General features: G+C 28.5%; 1 protein-coding gene across 21 annotated transcripts in view; it reads left to right on the top strand.

Moving 5' to 3' along the window:
- Window positions 1-20891, top strand: part of Caper (RNA-binding protein 39-like protein Caper) — a 102247-nt gene that overhangs the window by 62214 nt on the left and 19142 nt on the right. For 20 of the 21 annotated variants that reach the window (XM_067274848.1, XM_067274836.1, XM_067274832.1 and 17 more), the window contains 8 exons: window positions 1296-1535; window positions 3264-3344; window positions 5843-5872; window positions 10375-10404; window positions 13904-13939; window positions 14198-14312; window positions 16735-16827; window positions 17900-18097. In XM_067274848.1, the coding sequence (XP_067130949.1) occupies window positions 1296-1535; window positions 3264-3344; window positions 5843-5872; window positions 10375-10404; window positions 13904-13939; window positions 14198-14312; window positions 16735-16827; window positions 17900-18097 (823 nt within the window). The remainder of the gene's footprint in view (window positions 1-1295; window positions 1536-3263; window positions 3345-5842; window positions 5873-10374; window positions 10405-13903; window positions 13940-14197; window positions 14313-16734; window positions 16828-17899; window positions 18098-20891) is intronic. The other variant, XM_067274839.1, reaches the window with a different exon arrangement.

Below are 20891 nucleotides of genomic sequence, written 5' to 3'. Positions count from 1 at the left end.
TTCACAGGTCGAGGTTGATAGTATATCACCTAGGTCAACTCCTGTGATAAATGTTGGCATTAGCTTAAAGCAGTTTCCTAAGGAATCCACTTCAGATTACATCTATAGACAGCACTTTGTAGAAATTCAACATTGTGATGGGAACTTAATTCCAATTTATACTGATGGATCTAATTCGGATGATTACACTGGCTCAGCCTTTGTCAACAAACCACATCAAATTCTTCCATCTTTACTGCAGAGCTGCAGGCTATTTATGTAGCCTTAAAGTATATAATCAGAAAAGGTTGCTGCGTGATCTACACTGACTCAGTTAGTGCACTTCAGGCTTTGATCTCATCTGAACCTAGTTCTCACTCTATAGTGATTAAAATCTATAAACTGTTTTGCCATCTTTGTGCGAGTAATATTTCTACAAAATTTTGTTGGGTCCCAGGCCATGTAGGTATAAGAGGAAATGAAGAAGCTGACGCAGTTGCAAAGTCAGCTAGTCTTTCACAGCATACAATGCATATTGAAGAAGGTGATTTGAAGCTAGTCGTTAAAAAATGATTAGCGGAGAGATGGCAAAATGTGTGGAATGCACAAGTTCACAATAAACTACACAAGATTAAGCCTTTGGTAGAAAGTTGGACACATAGTAGGCAGTATGATAGGAGATCTGAGATTGTCCTTACTCATTTGAGAATTGGACACATTTGACTGACTCATCAATACCTTCTGAAGGGTGATGACCAGTATGTCAGTATTGCAATGGCTCTCTAAGTGTAAAACACATTCTGTTCAATTGCTATGCCTTTGAGACAAGGCATAGACAGTATTTTGGAAATGCAAGTCTGACACAGATTCTGGGCCAAAGGCCAAATCTTACATGACTTTCTAAAAGTCACTAATATGTATAAAGAGATTTAACTATTTTTTTACATCTTTCTTTTATATATATTGTTGTTTGTTCATTTTTACTGCTGTATATGTTTTGTTATTGTTTTATTCGTTGTTGTTATTTTGTAGTGTGTGTGTGTGTGATATATATAGATTAAGATAAACAAATTCACCATTTCTCATGGCACAGCTTGGCTTATTTGGCCCTTGTGCAAAAAAACACTAATTAACCAACCAACCTATATTTATTTTTAATTGATGGCTCTGACTACTTTGATTACAAAAATCGCTTTTATGTATGAAGATATCAATAATTTAAATTTAATTATTTGTGTTTTAAGTTTTATACCCTGTAGTTACACAATATAATGTTGGTATTACTATTTGAAATATTTTATTTATAACTTTGATAGGAAGAGTAGCAGTAGTAAAAAGAAAAAGCACAGTAGAAGCCGGAGCAGAAGCAGAGGAAGACGAAGTAGAAGTCGCAGTCATGGTCGAAGAAGTAGAAGTAGAGGACGAACTAATCGAAGCCGACGAAGTAGAAGCAGGGGTAGACGTAGTCGCAGCAGAGGACGAAGAAGTAGTAGAAGTAGAGAAAGACGAAGGCACAGTCGCAGTCATAGCAGAACTAGAGATAGAAGACGTAGCAGGTTCATTATTAATTTTTATTATTTATTATAGATATAATTTAAAATTACATACATACTAAATAGCATTTTAATTTTATACTTGCTTTAACCTTGGGATTCATAGATATTTCTAACTATTAAGTTCTCTCAAACACCTTATGATAAATGAAATATTTGATTCCTTGAGTTGAGATTTAAGACAGTCTTATATATGTTTAAAAAATTGATTCTCTCAAATGATTGGATTTTTCAGACAGTGTGTTAGCAAAGCCTCTTCTGTGTGGATTACAGAATTGTGTTCATTCTCAAAATCTGTTTGATCAATTTTAATTAACCCCTTCTTGTCCGCGCGAATTTTAAAAAAAATCATAATTAATAATTAAATTATAATTAAAAATAGTCAAAACTAAAAAAAAACGAAAGAAATGTGTTAATTTTGAAGAAAACACTTCAAAGTACAATTTCCTTTTTCTCGCCTTAGCGCGAAACTTGACACTGATGAGTCATTGTTTACACAGCTGGATGACCTTGAGAACAGCTGGTGTCGTGTTTCGCGGGACATTCTCATGAAACTCTCGGGAGGAGAAGGGTAAAAAGTAGGGTGAATACTAGATGGCTGGATATTTCAAAACTTTTTTTTTTAATTACGATTTTAATTGAAATTTCCGACCCCCCCGACTTAATTAAACGTAATTATAAAAAAATCTATTAATTAAAAAAATTAAAAAACTATTGGATGTTGTTTTTTACATCAGAAAATAGCTTTAAATAACTTTACGGAAGTAAAATCGGTGCGCTAGAAGTTTAGAAGGATAAATAAAGTTCTATAAAAAAATCCCATAAAAAAACAATTAAGCGTTAATTGCCCGTCATTAAGGGTTAATTAAAATCGCAATAAAATTTTTTCGCGCGGGAAAAAATTTTTCAAAAAATTTGGGGACTGAAAATACATCCGAAAGTCCAAAAAAACATTTTGTTTTCGCCGATTTTTTTTCTCCGAGGGTCTAAAACACCATTTTCTGTGTAAGCGCTATGTAAACCGATCGAACTGAGTTCATTCGTCAAAATCTGTTTGATCAATTTTAATTATACTTTACCATTTTCCATTAATTGTGATGAGACATCCAAAAATGTAATAAAAACTGGGGATCCATGACTAAGTTTTTGAAGTGTAAGTTCGTAACACAAATGCACTCGACAAGCAATATCACACGATGTTCCATGGTCACTAGCATGTCCTCTATGGGGTTATAGAATGGAGTTTATTCTCAAAATTTAATAGGCTGATTTTGATAAAACTTTGCCATTTTCCATTAATTGCAATGAGGAACCCAAAAATGCAATGATGGTCCATTTAAATGCAAAAAAATAGGAATCCTTGACTTTGTTATTGATATACAAAACAGTATTGCGTGCACCTAATGGAAAATAGGTGCAAAAAACGAACAAAACAATGGCAATTGCTTCATTCTTGAATCATCTCTCAATTTCAGCAAGTCTCTCTCGTGTCCAACTGGTACAAGGATTGTCTCTTCCGTGCTTAACAAGTGCAGGATCGCTTCTTTCTTTCTGGCTTTGCCTCAGTTCTATTATGATATGATAAAGTTGCATGATGTCCTAGTTATAAATTTTTTAATTTTTATTTTATTGCTTCAAAAGCAAATAATTATATAGATTAGAAGTTTTCTATTAAAATTTTTTTGTGTATCTTATATGTATGTTTTCACTTATTATATTATATGTTTATAGGAGTCGAAGTAGAGACCGTCGTCATGCTAGTAGAGAAAGAAGGCGAAGCAGATCGCGGTCTCCAAGGAGAGATTACAGGAGGTAAATAATTTTTTTTTAAATACTACATTGTTCAAGCAATTTAATTTTATTAATAGATAAAATGTTCTATGTAGTTATGAATTGAGCATATTGAATTTGGATTAATTCTCTGTATATTTATGGATTCATATTTTTTTAAATTGGAAAAAGATTTTGGATTAAAATGCTGTTTGCTTTCTGTTGAGTGTTACTTTATGAAATAAACATTTTTATTCTTTGTTCTTAAAATGTTAAGAATTACTTTTGTGTGCATTTATTTATCTTGCAAAATTTAAATATAAGTTGTTTTATACATTATTTTCAGATATGTTTTATCTAAAATTTATTTATATAGATGTTTGTTTTATCTCTATCAGAATTAGGACAGCTAAAATATTATATTTTAAAGATATTAAGTGACATATTTGTCAAATAATATCTGACAAATAGCTACAAAAGTATATTTTTTCAGAACTTTGAAAAGTTTATTAATAAAGATAAAATTTCTTTAGTTCTATATTATTGTAGCTTAGTGAAATATATTTACACTATGTAATGTAAATTAAAAGTAATTTGAACATTTTTTTTTGAATTAGATTGATAACTGTGAGAACTCTTGTAGACATTTATTGGGATATATTAGTTTTCGTTTATCTGTACTCTGATAACAGATCAACTTTACTTCTTTCTCACTCTTTTCTCCAATTTGGATATCTCTATGATATGTTAAGTATAATAGTCTAATTCATTCCTAGTCATGATATGGCTTGTGTATTACCACTTTGGTTCATGTGATTTTGGGAAAGCTGGAAGCAGTATACTTTGCACTAAATGATATAATATAATTGTTACTGAATTCATAGGACTACAACATGCTTTGTATTGCATATAAGAGCAGCTTGACAAATTTGATATTTGATGCTGAATGCTAGGCAACATTTTGTGAATATCGAATAGTGTGGATGATTTACTTGTGACAAATATTTGATATTTGCTGTTTTCCATTTTTTGTTGGTAAATTATGCTGAATCAAGAGATGATTATTTGCCTTTACACATTTGTGTTTGTATTCATGTATTTTCTTGGTTTTTACTCATTATTTTCAAAATGGAATGGTCTAATGAAATAGAATGTTTTCCACTTTGACTACAATCACTGAAGTAAAGGGGAAAAAACACTAATAGCATTGTTTAGAATTGTTATAGCAAAGTAAAAGATGAACTATTACAAAAGTGGGTAGGGACAGGTGAAAAATATAAGCCAAACTGGTTTGCTTATTTTTCATTAACAGATATGAACTATGATTTTAAAAGCAGTGGCTTAAATTATTGTTTGAGAATTGTCCAATTTTTAGATCTTGGACAAACATTTATTATTTCCATAACAAACTGATGCTCAATGAATAATCATACTGGTATATATGTATTATACATGTGTGCTTGCCATGTGACAAACAGTTTGCTAAATGTCAAATTATTTGCTAAATAACAAATATGTAGAGGTGCCCTTAAATGATATTTTGTATTAACTGAACTTGTTGACATGAAAGGGTCTAGCTCTATCTGTGAATTACAAGTTTATTTTGAATTAACACAGACTTCACTTAAACAGATAACATAATAATAGAGTTTAACTGTATTAGATTACTTTTAGTGAGAGAAAACTGACTGTTATATTTCTCAACCCTACTTATGCTTTGAACTTTTTTCTTCCATTATTGTGAACTGCAAGTTTTTCTAATATTGCTCATTAACAATGTTGTTGAAGCCGTAGTTGGAATAACACTTAAATGTAGCAGTATATGTAATTAATTTCATTCTTTGGATTATTCTTGGACTTTTCTTCCCTGTATTACATATGTTATTATAAATTGCAATTTTGACTATGATGTATGCTGAAAACTATTCCATAAATGTGTAAAGTAGCATGCTTAAATATGCTACTTTCCACACCTGGTGAATCTTTTTTGACATGTATTGTAGATTATAGTTTTCATGACCACTATTGTGTTGTATGGAACATGAGAATAAGAATGTTAGATTTTGTTTTGGTTGCATTACAAAATAGCAGTTTAGAAACAATGAATGGTTTTGAATATGGATTATTTCCAAATAAATTGTGTGTGTAAAATAATGATTACTTTTTTATTACAATTGTATTTTACATTTGCTTTACTTTAAAAAAATATATATAAATTAAGAAATTCTTCCATCTTTGTTAGACTTTTATAAATAGAAATAAGTTTTCCATTCTTCTTTTTATCTCTATGCAAGTTTTGTAATGACTTAAAATGATATATTTGACATTCATTATAGGAAATTCATTAATGAAGACAGATTTTTTTTTTAATATTAAATTTGATATAATTAAGATTTTTATTTAAAAAAAATTTGCTTTATGTAAACTGTAACAACAGTAATAGTAATAAATTTATTTTAAAATGATTACATTATAAAACTTAACATCACACAAAGTATATTTTTAATTAAATTATAATAATTCAAACTTTACTTATATAGGAGGCATTCTATTTCCAAGAGTCCAGTCAGGTATGTATCTCAGCAATTATTTTATAATTATTTACAATTATGAATACCAGGGATGTACCCAGAAATTTTTGAGTGTGGGTCACCTGCTTGGCTGATGGCTTGGCATAAACTTTGTATGGGTAGGTAGGTTATCATAAATATGCCATAGCCCATGATCACTAAAAACACATTATTGTGTGAGGCATGCTAGCCATCATCATTAGAAGTTTTCAAAATTACTATGATACAATTATAATAATTTTGAAGATTTCTATTTACTTATTTAAGGTTTTAGGCCTTCTTCCACTCTGAGAGTACTAAAGGGCAGAGAACGTTATGTATGGAAGGGTATATTGTTGATTAGTAGGTGTCCAAAGTTGGTCTCAAAAAATGTTCCTAGAAGGGCTCATAATATTACATGTCTTGTGTTTTATTGTTTATTCTGAATGATATGTATTATGTTTGTTCTACTTTTTACTTACCATTTTTATGTATTCCCAGAAGTAAAAAGATAGATAGGAAAGTGGGCAGATTATGAGACTAACCAACAAGACCTAACTTTTTATACTTGATTGCTCAAAATCACTGAGGAAAAGAAGGCAGCAGTGGGCAATCCATTGATAAGGGTTTTTAACAATTTGGAAAAGTAATTTTGATAAGAATACTACAACACTCCATAGGAGTATATCAGTATGTGCCTTTCTGGAGGACTTAATTGGGTGCTGGACCCAATCCAGTTTGAATAAAGCCAGTCAGAAGGGAGAACCTCCTGGACTGGAGGATAATTATTAATGTGAAATTGGAGGAGCTGGACACCATTACCAAAGAAATGGTAGAAATGTATAGAGAAAGTATAGCCTGACAATTTATGTCAGTGGAAGAAAAAGGTATGACTCCAGTCTCCAACAGGTATGTAATCCTGTGAAGTCGGTTCTTGGATGATATAACCTGTGAAAATAAAATTATTATTAATCTAGCGGAAGGCTACAAGAAGAGAGCCTTGCATGTCTAGTCAAGAAATGAAGGGATACTGATCTTTTGAAAGAATAGATTAATGCAACAACGGGTAGGTACAGCGGCCTGCTAATACCATGCCCTATCAGATAGATGTCCACAAGTGGATTAAGGCCATGGAAGATAAGATGAAAAATATCTGTTGTCGACTGCTGATGGCTACTCCAGGAACATGGCTACTTCTTGAAAATAAGAAAAGACAAGGTATGGCAACTGAGAATCTCCATCTGGCTAACTACTTCCATCTGGAAGAATTGCAGGACGGGTAAATCCAGGCACAAACCTCCACACCTAATGCCTGTCCAGAAGAAAGAAGAGGTGTACTGTACCTGGCTAACCGCTTATAATGTGTGAGGGGTGGTAGATGACAGAGAGATGCTGTCTCTGTAAATTCCCATTAAAAGACATCAAGTTATCAGTACTAAGAGCATGTAAGAAGAAAGGGAAACTAAAAATTTACAGTTATGACAGTACTAACAGAGGAAGTGAGAAGAGATAGGGCAAACCCATCATCCACCAAGGGCACTGCTCCTGAGATTCAGACAAGACAAAGAAGTGCCCAGCATGGGTAAGAGAAGAATATTCACATAAGAAAGTGAGCAAGAGAGAAGATCAACCAGTGCTCAAACACCCACTTAGGTGGCTGCGAGAGTACCAATCAAAATCAAACCAAGAAAAGAGAGAATGCCGCATTCTGCACTGGAAGACAGTGACTTCCTATATTTCAAAAAGATATTTTTGAGTTGTCTTAGAAAACAATTCTTGTTGTTGTCTAAGCTGGAAAAAGATTACTATCTCTGAAGTATATCTAATTAATCTTTATCTTTCATATTAGAAAGAAATATTAAAATTAGACAGAAAAATAAGAATAGTATTTCTCTAAGTCTGTAATTTTTTAATATTTCTTTATAAAATACACCTAAGTTATTGTATATTTACACAATAGTAGTAATTTCTATTTCTCTACTGGTGGCTATAGCTGTTATGAGATATTAAAAATTTGACGTTTTTTTTTGGTTCTGTTTCAAAGTAAGTTATAAAATCAGTAGAAATGCTAATGCTTTTTTTGTGATTAATAACTGAATAGAAAATAAGCATAGTACTTCATTAATAATAATAATAAAACAGACTTTTTATTATTACTGTGTATTATACTTTATATATTAAGCAAATTTTACATCAAAGGAAATACTATTGAAGTGTGCAACTTTCTAAACTTGAAAGTTAATTATCAATTAGTTTGTGGTACAGCATTTTAGTGAATCTGTTTGACAATCAGTATTTGCATTGCAGAAAACATGAAGATCATTACCATCACAAATGTTTTTTGCTCTGACAGTTATTTCACAATAATATAAAATTGTATGGATTATTTTTTGCAAATAATATATGTATGGCTTTTCTATTTGAAATTCTGTTAATTCTTCAAATCCACAAGCATTGCAATGATTTGGAGGGCAATAAAATAATAAATCATATTTGTACCATTGTTTTCAACTATAAACATGTTTTTGTAAAAAAAAAATAATTTTTATTATTAAAAAACATTCAATAATGAGACAAGAAGAAAAAAATCATAGAAATAATAATTTGGTTATTTTGTGATTTAAAGCAGCAGTGACTTTAACTTAATGCTAATTTAATGTTTATTACACAGTCAAACCTCAGGTTAAGAATGCCCCTGTTTAGAAACAGTTCAGTTTACAAACAAAATCTTGAACACCATATTTGCTTTAGTTTGTGTACAATAACTTGATTTCCAAACAAGCTCCTTGGTAGAGTTGTCCACTGATGGTTAACATCCTATGTTAAAGAAAGATGATGGCCTGACTAATCAATGACAGAGCTACTGATTCAGTAGTGGCACTGGGATTCACCTTGCATCATTAAACCTAACAACACAAACCATCAATTATATTGCTATTCAAATGAATTTCAATGCACGTGTGGGTAAGATATTACTTTCGGTTTTCAGTGTGTGTCACAATTCAATCTACATCAAATTAATAAAAACCATGTAAATTGAAATTCATGTAATATAAATGACATCCAATAATATGTATTTAACAGTTGCTTAACTCAAATTAAATAAAAAATTTATTATATTTTATATTATAACATTAATGTTTAATATAATATTTATTAATACTAGATAGCTAGTTAATTAAAATTAAAAATAATAATTAAAACTGGTTTTTACACTGAAACAGAAGCTAAAAATAAAATTAAATAAAATCAAATCAATTGAAACATAATATTTCAGAAAGTGTGGATAAGTATGTACTTTATTTTAAGTTTGCAACTAATCATTTCTTACATATAGTCACTTTTGGATATTCAATTTTAAATATAAATTAATTCATTACTTGTGTAAAGAATAGTCTGCCATCATGAATAAATATGAGTTTTGCATGTTAACACTTTGACAACTGCCATTTTTTTCTATTAATTTTAATCACTCAGTTGTTACTTTTATCAATGGGAGGGCTTTAAAGGAAATCATTACTGGATTGTGGGAGGGGGAACAGAAAAGGAAGATTATGCAAATGATTCTGCCAAAAGTATGATTTTCTAAATTTCAATAAGTTTATTGTCTTGGTGACTGTGAAACAAGCTTGATAGTCTGTAACATGGTGATTTTAAGACAACTGCCTATTCTAGTCATTAGACTAAGCCTTCAGAAAAGACAGTTTTGAATGATATTTTGTAAAAAAAAAATAATGACATTGCATATCTTGTAATAGTTTTGGCCATTAGTGTAATTTATAAACATTTTCATGTAACTGTTTGTGTACTTGCTTTAATTTGGATGATTATTAAACATCACATTTAAAGTTATATTTGATTTATTATTTTTCAAATGCACACTTTTTGATTTTAAAAGATTGTATGACAAATATGAATTATTTATACTATAATTAAGTTCCAGATGTTTGAATAAACTTTTATTCAAACATCTAGAGATGAGTTGCAAGTTTTAGAAGTATAGTAGAGCATCGATTATCCAGACTAATTCAGGACTGGGGTTGTTTGGTTAACTTGATCATTTATGAAAAAATATATTAAACACAGAACTGTACTGCATATAATTTGTGTCACATGTCTTATAAATACATACCTTACATAATGTAGTACATTAAAGTAGGTCTACAGTTTAGGTTTGCATTGAGGGGGAGTGCCAAAATGCCACAGCACTAGCAGAAATTTGAATTTGCCAACTGGAACACTTTCGGTTAACTGATGTTTCAGTTGATCAGTATTCAGATAATCGATGCTCTACTGTATTTATATTGAACAAAGTATAGTTTCTTTATTTTCTCAATGGATTGTATTTTTATCTTTTACATATGGAAGAGGTTGATAGTAACAAAATTTATGAATAAAATTTTTATTCTGATAGTTTTAGAAAGCAGATTATTATTTATTTTTTGTTAATGAAGAAATGATTCATCATATAGTTGCTTAATTGAAACATTGAAGTTTTAAATAACTTTTTCTTTTAATTTCAGACGACGTTCTCCATCAAAAAGTCCATTGAGGTATGTTAATTTTTCTATAATTGTTTTGGTTTGTTAATTATTTTAAATATAGCCAAAGAACTTCATAAGTTTTATCTTTTTAAGTTATATTTACCTTATTCATTACTTTTTGATTAAACTATCTTCCTACTGTATTACTGGAATGAATCATACACAATCAAGAACCTTTAAAGTCCAGTAACACAAATTCTAATGAATTCCATTTTGGAATCTTACTGGCTAAAAACCTGATGCAGGCTGTGGGTATGGTTGAAAATGTTCATTTTCATTAAAATTTGTGTTACTACACTTTAAAAGGTTCCTGATTGTGTGTGATTGCTTTTTGAAATGTATGTCATGCTAATCATGCAAATATAACTGAATATGTTGATGATATGCCAAATGAGTCATGTTATAAAGTTATTTATTATTGAAAGTTTATTAACTGAAAACATTTTTGTAACTTAATTTGTTCTTAAAATTTTTTCATTATTTTCTTTTATTTAATGCAACCAAACAAACTCTTATTTAGTGTATACTACAAATACAACACATTCTATTTAAATTAGAAATGAAGTTGTAATGAAAACTGAATTCAATATCTGTGGATAATGATTTTCATTTCAGTTTCATTGGACAAAGTATTTGGGCTAGAAGTGTACTTAATTTAGTTAATAATAATAGTGTGTAAACTGTGTTTTGTTACAATATTTTAGATATTTATTGTATTTACTGCTATATCTCTAACTTTTAAATGGTTGATGAGGGGTCTGTGTATCTGAAATGCATTCCCATATTAATAAAAGTTATATTTGAATAATTGGATCTTCCTTATGTCATAAGCCTTTTTCTTTAAGCCATGATCTACTAGGCTATTCTTTTTAATGGATAAAGCCAATTTTATATGCAATCTGATAACACCTCAAATCAACTGTTTCTTCATTATTTGCTGTTATTGGTATGACCTAAAATTAAAGAAACCTTTTAAATTATAAAGTATATTGGAAAAAAATGTTGTATATTATTATTAGTTATTTAAAATAAATGAAACAGAATTATCAGTTAACTGAAAATGTTGAATAAAATAAGAGTGGGCTTTTTTCATTCAATAAATCTTTATTATAAAAAATAAAATATAAATGTAAAACATACTAAAGTTTACAGTTAAACAATATAATGATTGAAAAAGGGTCTTTTAAATTGATTGATTTATTATATCATCCTTTTTTCTCCTTTATTATTTTAATAAGTAATGTAATATTTTGTTTTCGTTACTTATTACAGTGTTCTTAAGTGTTTTATAAGAATTTCTTGTATATATGCAACATTAGATAAAATTAAAACTTCAGATAACCTAGGTTTCCTTATATAATAAAACTTTTGTCTGGTAGATCGATAATCTGACAATGATAAAATGTATATTTAGAAATACAGTGAAACCTGTATATGGCAAAAGCCTGTCATGAATAGAAAATTTCTTCAGTCCCTTGAATTCTTTGCAAAAATGTAATATAAATTAACCTGTATATAGCGGAACCTGTCTAATATGGAAACAAAAGAAAATCAGTCCATATAACAGGAAAATAGGTATCTTTATTCGATTTGACACAAATTTAACAAGATGTTTACAAAGCATGTATAAATCATTTTAAAAAAGTCAAAAAATACACATACTCAATAGCAAAATAACTGTATTTATACGACTAATATTTCAGTAATTTTATTGGGATTTAAATGGAACATTACTGGGTATTTTTATTAACAGCTGTTTTTACTTAACATAAATATGTGATGTAATTACAAGTTGTGAAATTATATTCTTTGTGTTGAAGTTTATAAACTTTTTTTACATCGTATTTCATTTGAATAAAATCAAGTCAAAATGTCTGCAGATAAAATGCACATTGGATATATTATGCATGCTTTTAAGTTTGATAAAGAATATCATGTAAACAAACAGTAAAAAATACTTGTAATGTATATGGGGAAGATGCTTCTAAACTCCAAATGTGTCAAATATGGTTTTAAAGTTTGGGTTTATGGTTTTAAAGTGAGAAAATTTTGAACTGAAGGATACAAAACATACAGGCTCCCAAAAGCTGTTGAAGAGAAATTGTTGGAATGAATTGTTAAATATTGACAAATAACACCTCACAAATTTGCAACAAATCTTAGACATGTATTGTTTGAAACACTTCATTCACTTGAAATGTTGTAAAACGTGCTGATGATTGTGTTCTGCACACAATTAATTAATTAATTTTTTTTTCACTTATGAATAAAATGAACTGAATTGAGTATAATTGTGTCTGACAAAGATAGGCAACTGTAAGATTTTACTTTATTTTTAAATTGGTTACTCATTTTTATCTTTGAGAACTTTTTACAGATGAATGAAAAAATTAAAGTTAAAATAAAAATATTTGGTATTAACCGAAAATCTGTTGTAGTGGGTGGTGATTGTTAAATTGACTATCGAGGTATTATTGTATTTGATTAATGTGATTTTGATATACGCAGTAACATTGAGAAATTTATTAATCACATTAATCGCAGGATATCTATAGTAGATAACCTGTATATAGCAGAAACCCGTCTACTACAGAAAAGTTGTTTAGTCCCTTGGGGTTCTGTTATAAACAGGTTTGACTCTAATATAAACTTGAATATCAGATATTTAGATTATAGCTATATGAATGCTTGTTTTTCTTTTGCCAGAAAAGTAAGATGCATAATGTATATTAAATGTATTGTACATAAAAATTATTTGAAATAAAAATATTTTATCACACTGCAACTTTATTGTATCAATAATGCAGTTAACATTGAGATCAATGAAGATCAATTATTTAAGTGTAATTATGGTATGTAAGAAGAACTTCAAAGTGGAAAATAATTCAAAATGCCCAAAAACAAAACTGAAACCAAAAGTAATGGTGCTCAGAACATCATCATCTCCATTTTTATTTATATGTGTTATGGACAAAGTGATTAATCAGGCATTATAAATAATGACCAAAAAGGGTGCACAGTGTGATAAATATTGATTAATTTATCAAATTGACCAATTTATCAATCATTTGAATCTGAAGAATAAACTCACTTGTTAGTCATAAACAAGATTTATCAAATTTTTTAGCAAAAAACAATATTATTTTACTGCTGAAAAATTTGTTTATAACAATAGTTTATTTCAAATGTTGTTGAATCCAATGCTAAAATTTTAAATAAAAAAAAATTTGTTTTAAAAAAATGTATATTATTTTGATAGCTTTTTTTTTACTCATAAACATTTATATTAGACATTAATGTTGAGGTATTATGTGTTTAACATTATAGTCAAAGATTTTAATTACTAAGGCGCACACAATTATTTTGTAATTATTATAATATTGTCAATTACTCAAATTTAATAGTAGTTTGAAATATTGAAATGGTTCATTTTGAATTAGCTATGGAAATTGTGTATTATATGTTGATTTATTGGTCATATTACAAAATAATTTTTAAATCTTTACAGTTCAATGCCATCAATAGATAGTGGTCCATTAAGTAGGTATGTTAATGCAATTTAGTTATTGATAATTTTGAGTGAGTAATAAAAATTAGTGTGTAAAATTTTAATATGTATCTTAATAAAGTACAGATTTGAGAGTTATTTTTGATGTCTTTATTGTGTGTTTTGAAAAACTTTTCTAATTTGATTATAGTGAATGAATAAAATTGAGTAATTGATTTTTTTTTTTTTTAACTTTAATATTGAAGCATTTGTTAATGTTGATTTTGAATATAATCAAGTTTGTTTTTATTTTAGAATGTCTGCAGAATTAAATTCAGAAGATAAAGATCAAAGAACAGTATTTTGTATGCAACTTTCCCAGAGAGTTAGAACACGTGATTTAGAAGAATTTTTTTCATCTGTAGGAAAAGTAAGTTAAATTTAAAGAAATGTAATAAGTTTTATCAAATTAATTACTAATATATTTATATTAATTATAAGGTAAATAAATAATTTATCAATTTCATCTTTGTTAGAGGTATAAAAATTTTACATTTTTGTATATTTTATGATAATAATAATGTATAATACTTGATGACTGTATTAAAAAAAAAAACTTGAAAAAGTCAAGTGAGCTTACCATTTTGTCACTGACTGTTTATAATAAGTATTTTTTATAAAATGAGTTTTGTGTATGTATATGTATTGTACAGTGTATATATGTATGTATGTATGTACAGTACATATAATATATTAAGATCCCACTTAATGCGGGGATGCGTTCCTAAACGACAAAGCACTAAACAAAACAGCGTTAAATGACAATTTTAACAGAGTAAATAGGGATAGGGGAACACACGACCAAAAATAAACAAATTTTACTTTAATTTTTAAGTTATATTATGTTGCAAATTAATATAAAAATGTGTTAAATAACACAAACATATGCACACAGAAATGTAAAGTTCATTTTTAGTGACGAAGGTCCGGACTTTTCTGAAATTCTTGTTTTCTTTTTTTTGGCAATAAAGTCGCTTTTTTCTTCCCTTGAGCAAATGTCAGCAGCAGAAGATTGCATCCAAAACACCTCGTTTTGCTTTTGCACTCCTTTCAAAATCTGGATCATTCGCTACAATTTGACCAACGATTTTGGTTATCATTACCAAACTTTTACTAAGGATATCTGTAGAGAAATTCTATGCTCTCTTCGTTTTTAGAATCACTATTTTCCAGTTCTATACAAATTCCTTGTTCTACCAGTTTTTGAAAGTTGTCATTGGTAAGGCTCTCACCAGAAACCTGCTGTAACTCCTCAATATTCTGCTCGTCTACATCTCCTAGTGCTGCTGTATCGATTAGGTTGATAATTTGGTCAACCTAACGATACAGCAATAGGCTCTTTTTGTTGAGAATTCTTGGATATCTTCAGCCATAACTTCTTCCACACTCTGTTCACGCATTTATCAGTTAATTCTTGCCAAGCAAAGTCGATATTGCCTATGGTATCCATGATATATTTTTTCCAAAATTGCACCAAACATAGATTTAAAGAAAGTACACCTTTTTGCCACCTTTTGCTGATTGGTTCGTGTTCGTAAATAATTGTATTATATATGAATCAATGAAATGATGTGATAATTTAAATCTGCGTAAATTTTATTAATAATAAGAATTCACATGTTTTTGAACTATATGGAATTCAGCTTAAGAAGAATACATTTAAATAAAACAATGAATAATAGGTTTTAAAAGAAAATTTAATATTAAATATTAATTAATAATTTATATATATATAATTCACAAAAATTTTCTTCTTCTTAAAGTAAATTTATATTAATATGTTTTGGCAACTGTTGAATGTTTGTTCTGAATTATAGTTAGTTTCTGAAGCTGAATCCTATTTAGTTTGAAAGAGTTGTAATAGAGATTTAAAGATATGCTTCTGTAATAAGATTAACCTTCAAACCCAGTGGTTCCAAAACTTTGAAAAGGTGCAGACCATTTTATAAAATATGTATTTTGGCAGGCTCCTATTTTCAGCTGTTAGCTTTTAGTCATTAATTAATAAACTATAATAATCATCATTTGAGGCATCTCAATTTTTGACAGCTTTCAATTGCATTAATTTGAAAACTTTTGTTAAAATAACAGAATTATAAAACTTAATGAAAACAACCGAATTTTTTTTTTCTAAAAAGTCATTAAATTATAACAATTTTTGTACATAATATACAAATTTATCACATTTCATTTAATACAGCTTTAAATAATGTTAATTATTTGCTAAGTAATGCACTAAAAGTTTTTTTTTTTTTTTTTTAGAAAATAGGCCTGCAGTTCTCTGAAGGTCCATGGACTATAGTTTTAGAATCATTGTTCTAAACTTTTTATTTAATAAATTTTAAATAATTTCCCTTCATTCAAGCTTTATTTTGTGAACAGAAATTCTGTGCAGTTTATTTAATAAATTGGAATATAATTGAAAATTCTATCTAAAACATTAATAGAAATTAAGACAAATGCAATACAATTTTTGTTTTTGAAATTAAAGGTTTTTTTTTCATTTTTTAATTTATGCAATTAGTTTTAACTATAATTTTTTAAAAGTAAAGGTTAAAGTTGTGTTTGTTTGTTTGAATTATTGAAGTATTTTATATTTTGACTATCTTTTTAAAAAGAATTCAAATAACAGATAAGTGTAATATTTTTTTTAATGATGATTTATGCACCATACTGAAGTTATTGTGGAAAACTTACCCAATTGAAATCTGATGTTTATTTTTAATTAAAATAAACTACTATTTATATGTACACATTCAAGTATTTTATTATCATCATTGTTTTCATTTTAGGTTTGTGATGTAAGAATAATTATGGACAATAAAACACGAAGATCAAAAGGAATAGCATACATAGAATTTGCCAGTATTGAATCTGTTCCTTTGGTAAGTATGATTGTTCATAAAATACTTGCTATAAAGCAGTGATTTTCAAATAGTGTTCATAGACCAGTTTTCTTTCATTTTAATTCCTTGCAATTTTTGTGAAATTAAATAAAAATTATAGAGAGAAAATGGAGTTTAAATGCATATTTTAATTTTTTAAACTAAATTGGTAAGAAAAATACAACAGAATTTGGTTTTAAACATTTTTAAAAAATGGGTTTGCAAACCATTTTGAAGTAGTTTCTCAGACTGATTTTCACTAAATAGTTCTTCCCTGGCACAAAGTGTTAAGAGATGAGTGAATATAATTTTTCCTGAAATTTGAATTTCTCGAATACTCTGAATATTCAGTGAGTTAACTCACTTTAGTTATTTCATATACATAAAGTACTTTGCTTAAAATCAGGACACTTTTTTCAGTTATAAAAAATACAAATAGAAATTGCAGCACTGGAAATCAGTCTCTTGAAATTTTTAACAAGTTGGCAAAGTGAGCAAAACAAGCAGGTGGGGTTTAGTGAAGTGTGGACTGAATGAAGGGAAAAGATGTACTGTTTATATATAAACTTGTAGCCAGGGATGCCTTTTAGTGGGTGTTCTAGCAGCAGTGGTGTCATTCCATGGCATAAATAATAAGTTCCTATTACAAATAAAATAATTAGATATACTGTTATAAATAAATTATTTTATTAATTTAAATAATAGCTGAAAATAATTGCTAGTGCATTCTAGGCATTCTGTGACAGATGATGGATATACAAACAGTGGGATTAATGGCTTATATAAGTAGATTATATCAAAAGTTACCTGGATAAGTCAAGAAAATTTAATCTGAAGTAATGTTAGACACTGATAAGTAAAACAACTTTATAATAACCAAGTGTTTCAATAATAGATTTACAAAAAAGAAATTTGGAATTATAAAAAGAAAAATTAATTTTTTTCAAGTATTTATTATTGTAAAAATAATCACATTATATATATTAACTACATTATAACTGTTAGACAAATATTTAAATTATTTATTAGATATTACAAAATTAATTCTAAGTAAATCTATGTTTTATATTAGGCATTGGGATTGAATGGTCAAAAATTATTAGGAGTCCCAATTATAGTACAGCCAACTCAAGCAGAGAAAAATAGACTTGCTGCCAGTGCCAACAATCTTCAGAAAGGAAATACAGGCCCCATGAGATTGTATGTTGGGTCTCTTCATTTTAACATAACAGAAGATATGTTACGTGGAATTTTTGAACCATTTGGAAGGGTAAGTTTCTATGTCAAATATACAGTCAAACCTGTTTTTATGCGTTTTTTTTATGTGCGATTTTTTTAATGCGAATTTTTAATTTATGCGTTTTTTTGTGCGATTTTTTTATTTGTGCGGTATAGTTGGCGACTAGTCTCGTGCGATTCGTCATGTCTCACGTTGACTTATTATAGCTAAATAAACTTATTATAGCATAAATGCACTTATTATAGTAATATTATTGCATGAATATGTGAAAAATGAAATAATTTACTTTTTAAGTCAACAAAACACCACCTGGACAAAAATATGTAAAACAGACGATAGACCAGACGATGCAGTCAAGTGCTGACATCTGTTGTCAATAAATTCTATTTCGTACGGTTTTGAGTTATTTTCTATGTGAGACTTTTTTTATGCAGTCCCTGTTGATCGCATAAAAAAATATTTTTTAATTGTGTTGCGAAAACTATTTTTTACAGCCATTCGTGACGTTTCGTGCTATTTTTTTTAATGCAGTCCCTATCTCCCGCATAAAAACAGGTTTGACTATATTAATATTCAATTTAAAATCTTAAAAATTTAATATATATTTGTTTGTATTCTAATTCAGAGATATTGCTTAAATGAGAATAATTATGTTTATTATATTAATATATTTTAAACATAATTTAATTTATATATAAACATTTTGTCTTAAATGTGGATTATCATCTTTTTCATGATCTACAAAATTCTACAAAAAGGAAGTTTAAAATTAACTAATAACTGTTTAATGTATAAAAAAATATTACAATTAACTATAACTTAAAATATTTCTTAAATCACTTAAATAATTTCTAATGATTTAAATTAGAATTTTATAATGTTTAAATTTTATCATGAAAAATATTGATCTCAAGCTATAATTATTTAATAATGTCAAATATTATTAGAGATTGAATATACAGTAGAATTTCCTTTAGGACTTGTCAATGGTGCTGACACTTCAATTTGTTACAAAAATTTATGAAATACATGTATAAGAAGTGCAAGACATAATCAATTTTTTAAATTGAGGTTTCCTATTTTATTGAAATGTGGTGTAGTCTAGTCTGACAGTGCCCATAGGTATTATGATCACTTAAGTTTCTCTTTATTCATATTTTATTCAGAAAAAGAATAATTTTTAAACTTTTTAGTTGATAGTGATTTGTATATCTGGAATGGTATTACCAGGCATCTTGTATTTTGCTTCTTTTTGATGTTCCATATCATACAAAAAACTTAAAAAATAGTTTGTTCCTTGTTTTTTAAAAAGTTCTTATGAAAGACACTTTATGACAACTATTTTTTACAAATAAATTTTCATATTTTCATTATCCTATATTTAGATATTTTTTCATATCCAACTCTAATTTGTTTGTAACTCTAATCTGGAACAAAAGATTAAAACAGAGTAGGCTAGCCAGAAAATCAAGATAATTAAAATTTTATATTCTGCTATTTGTTTATGGGTTAAATATGCTTCTGGCCATATGGAAGAGGGCTTTTGATGAATGCTTAATTTTTCAATTAGCAGTATTTGACTTAGATGATGATAAGAAAGCAAGGCCATGTGCATGAAGTGTCTGTTTTTTGAACGTACTTAAGATTACTATGCATTGGTTCTCCTAAGCGACTAAATCATCATTTCAAATTTTTAAAAAAGGTCCACCAGTGGCCAAGTGGTCTTCATACCTTGAACACTGGGAGTTAGGTTGTGGGTTTGCCCCTCACTCAGACGGGCTGACCATGTGGAGTTTTCAGAGTTTTCTCCACATTTGTAATGTTTAAATAGGAGCCAGTTTCCCTTAAAAAGACCTCTCAGAAGACATCCTCTAGGCAGATCGCCCAAGTGTTGCATTGCCATATCTAAACAAACAAACAAATTTTTAAAAAACTACAGTAAAGCATCGATTATCCAACTTAATTGGTTACTGGGGTTGGTCGGATAACCAAAAAGTATGAAAAAAATACATTATTAGTATAGTGTATTAGGCCTGGTTTAAATACTAGCCTCCCTTTCATGGTCGAGTCAGTGCTGCCAGCTAAAACATGCAAAAATTTAACAAAAATAATATTAAAGTAGCCATGTCTTGGCTACTCTAATATTATTTTGTAGCGCCACATCACTAGCGGACATTGAATTTGCCGACTAGAACGCAGTCGGTTAATCGATAAGTCGCTTAATCGGGGGTCGGATAATCGATGCTCTACTGTATTTCTGGGATAATATTGTTAATGACTCTGAGTTTCCAAACTATTTTTTTCTGCTTTCATTTGTCCTTAAATTTCTACTTCATTGTGTCAATCATTGGACATATTTATATGAATTCGATAATATAAGAAGGAGAATGGGGATAATGGAACAAGGTTTTATTCACTTTTATGTATTAAAATTTTGTTTACAAGATAGATTGGTTCCACAAAATTTAGCATAAATAGAAATCATGTAAATCAAGATTAATGTTTAAATTGGAAATATAACTTGTAGCTCATTTCCTATATAAATGGTAATTTCAATTTTTTTTTTCTTGTGGGGGCTAAGACTGCCTCCTTTTTTCCATACCCACAATGGGAGAAGCTGTGAATGATAAGGGACAAGGTTCAACATATATCTGGAACTTTAACTACCCCTGAAAAATTTCTGGAGTTGCTTTACCAAATTGCTCACTCAGATAGGTCCGTAGAGTTGTAGGTTGATGCTTTAACTGAAATAGACATCTGGCCATTCAATTTAAACAATTGTGAATTACATACAACTTTGTAGAATCAGGCTACTAAATAAATT

Source organism: Centruroides vittatus, unplaced genomic scaffold (genome assembly GCF_030686945.1).
Source record: "Centruroides vittatus isolate TY-2023 unplaced genomic scaffold, ASM3068694v2 contig_564, whole genome shotgun sequence".
Taxonomy (NCBI): Eukaryota; Metazoa; Arthropoda; class Arachnida; order Scorpiones; family Buthidae; genus Centruroides; species Centruroides vittatus.
This window is presented reverse-complemented; position numbering and strand designations above follow the sequence as displayed.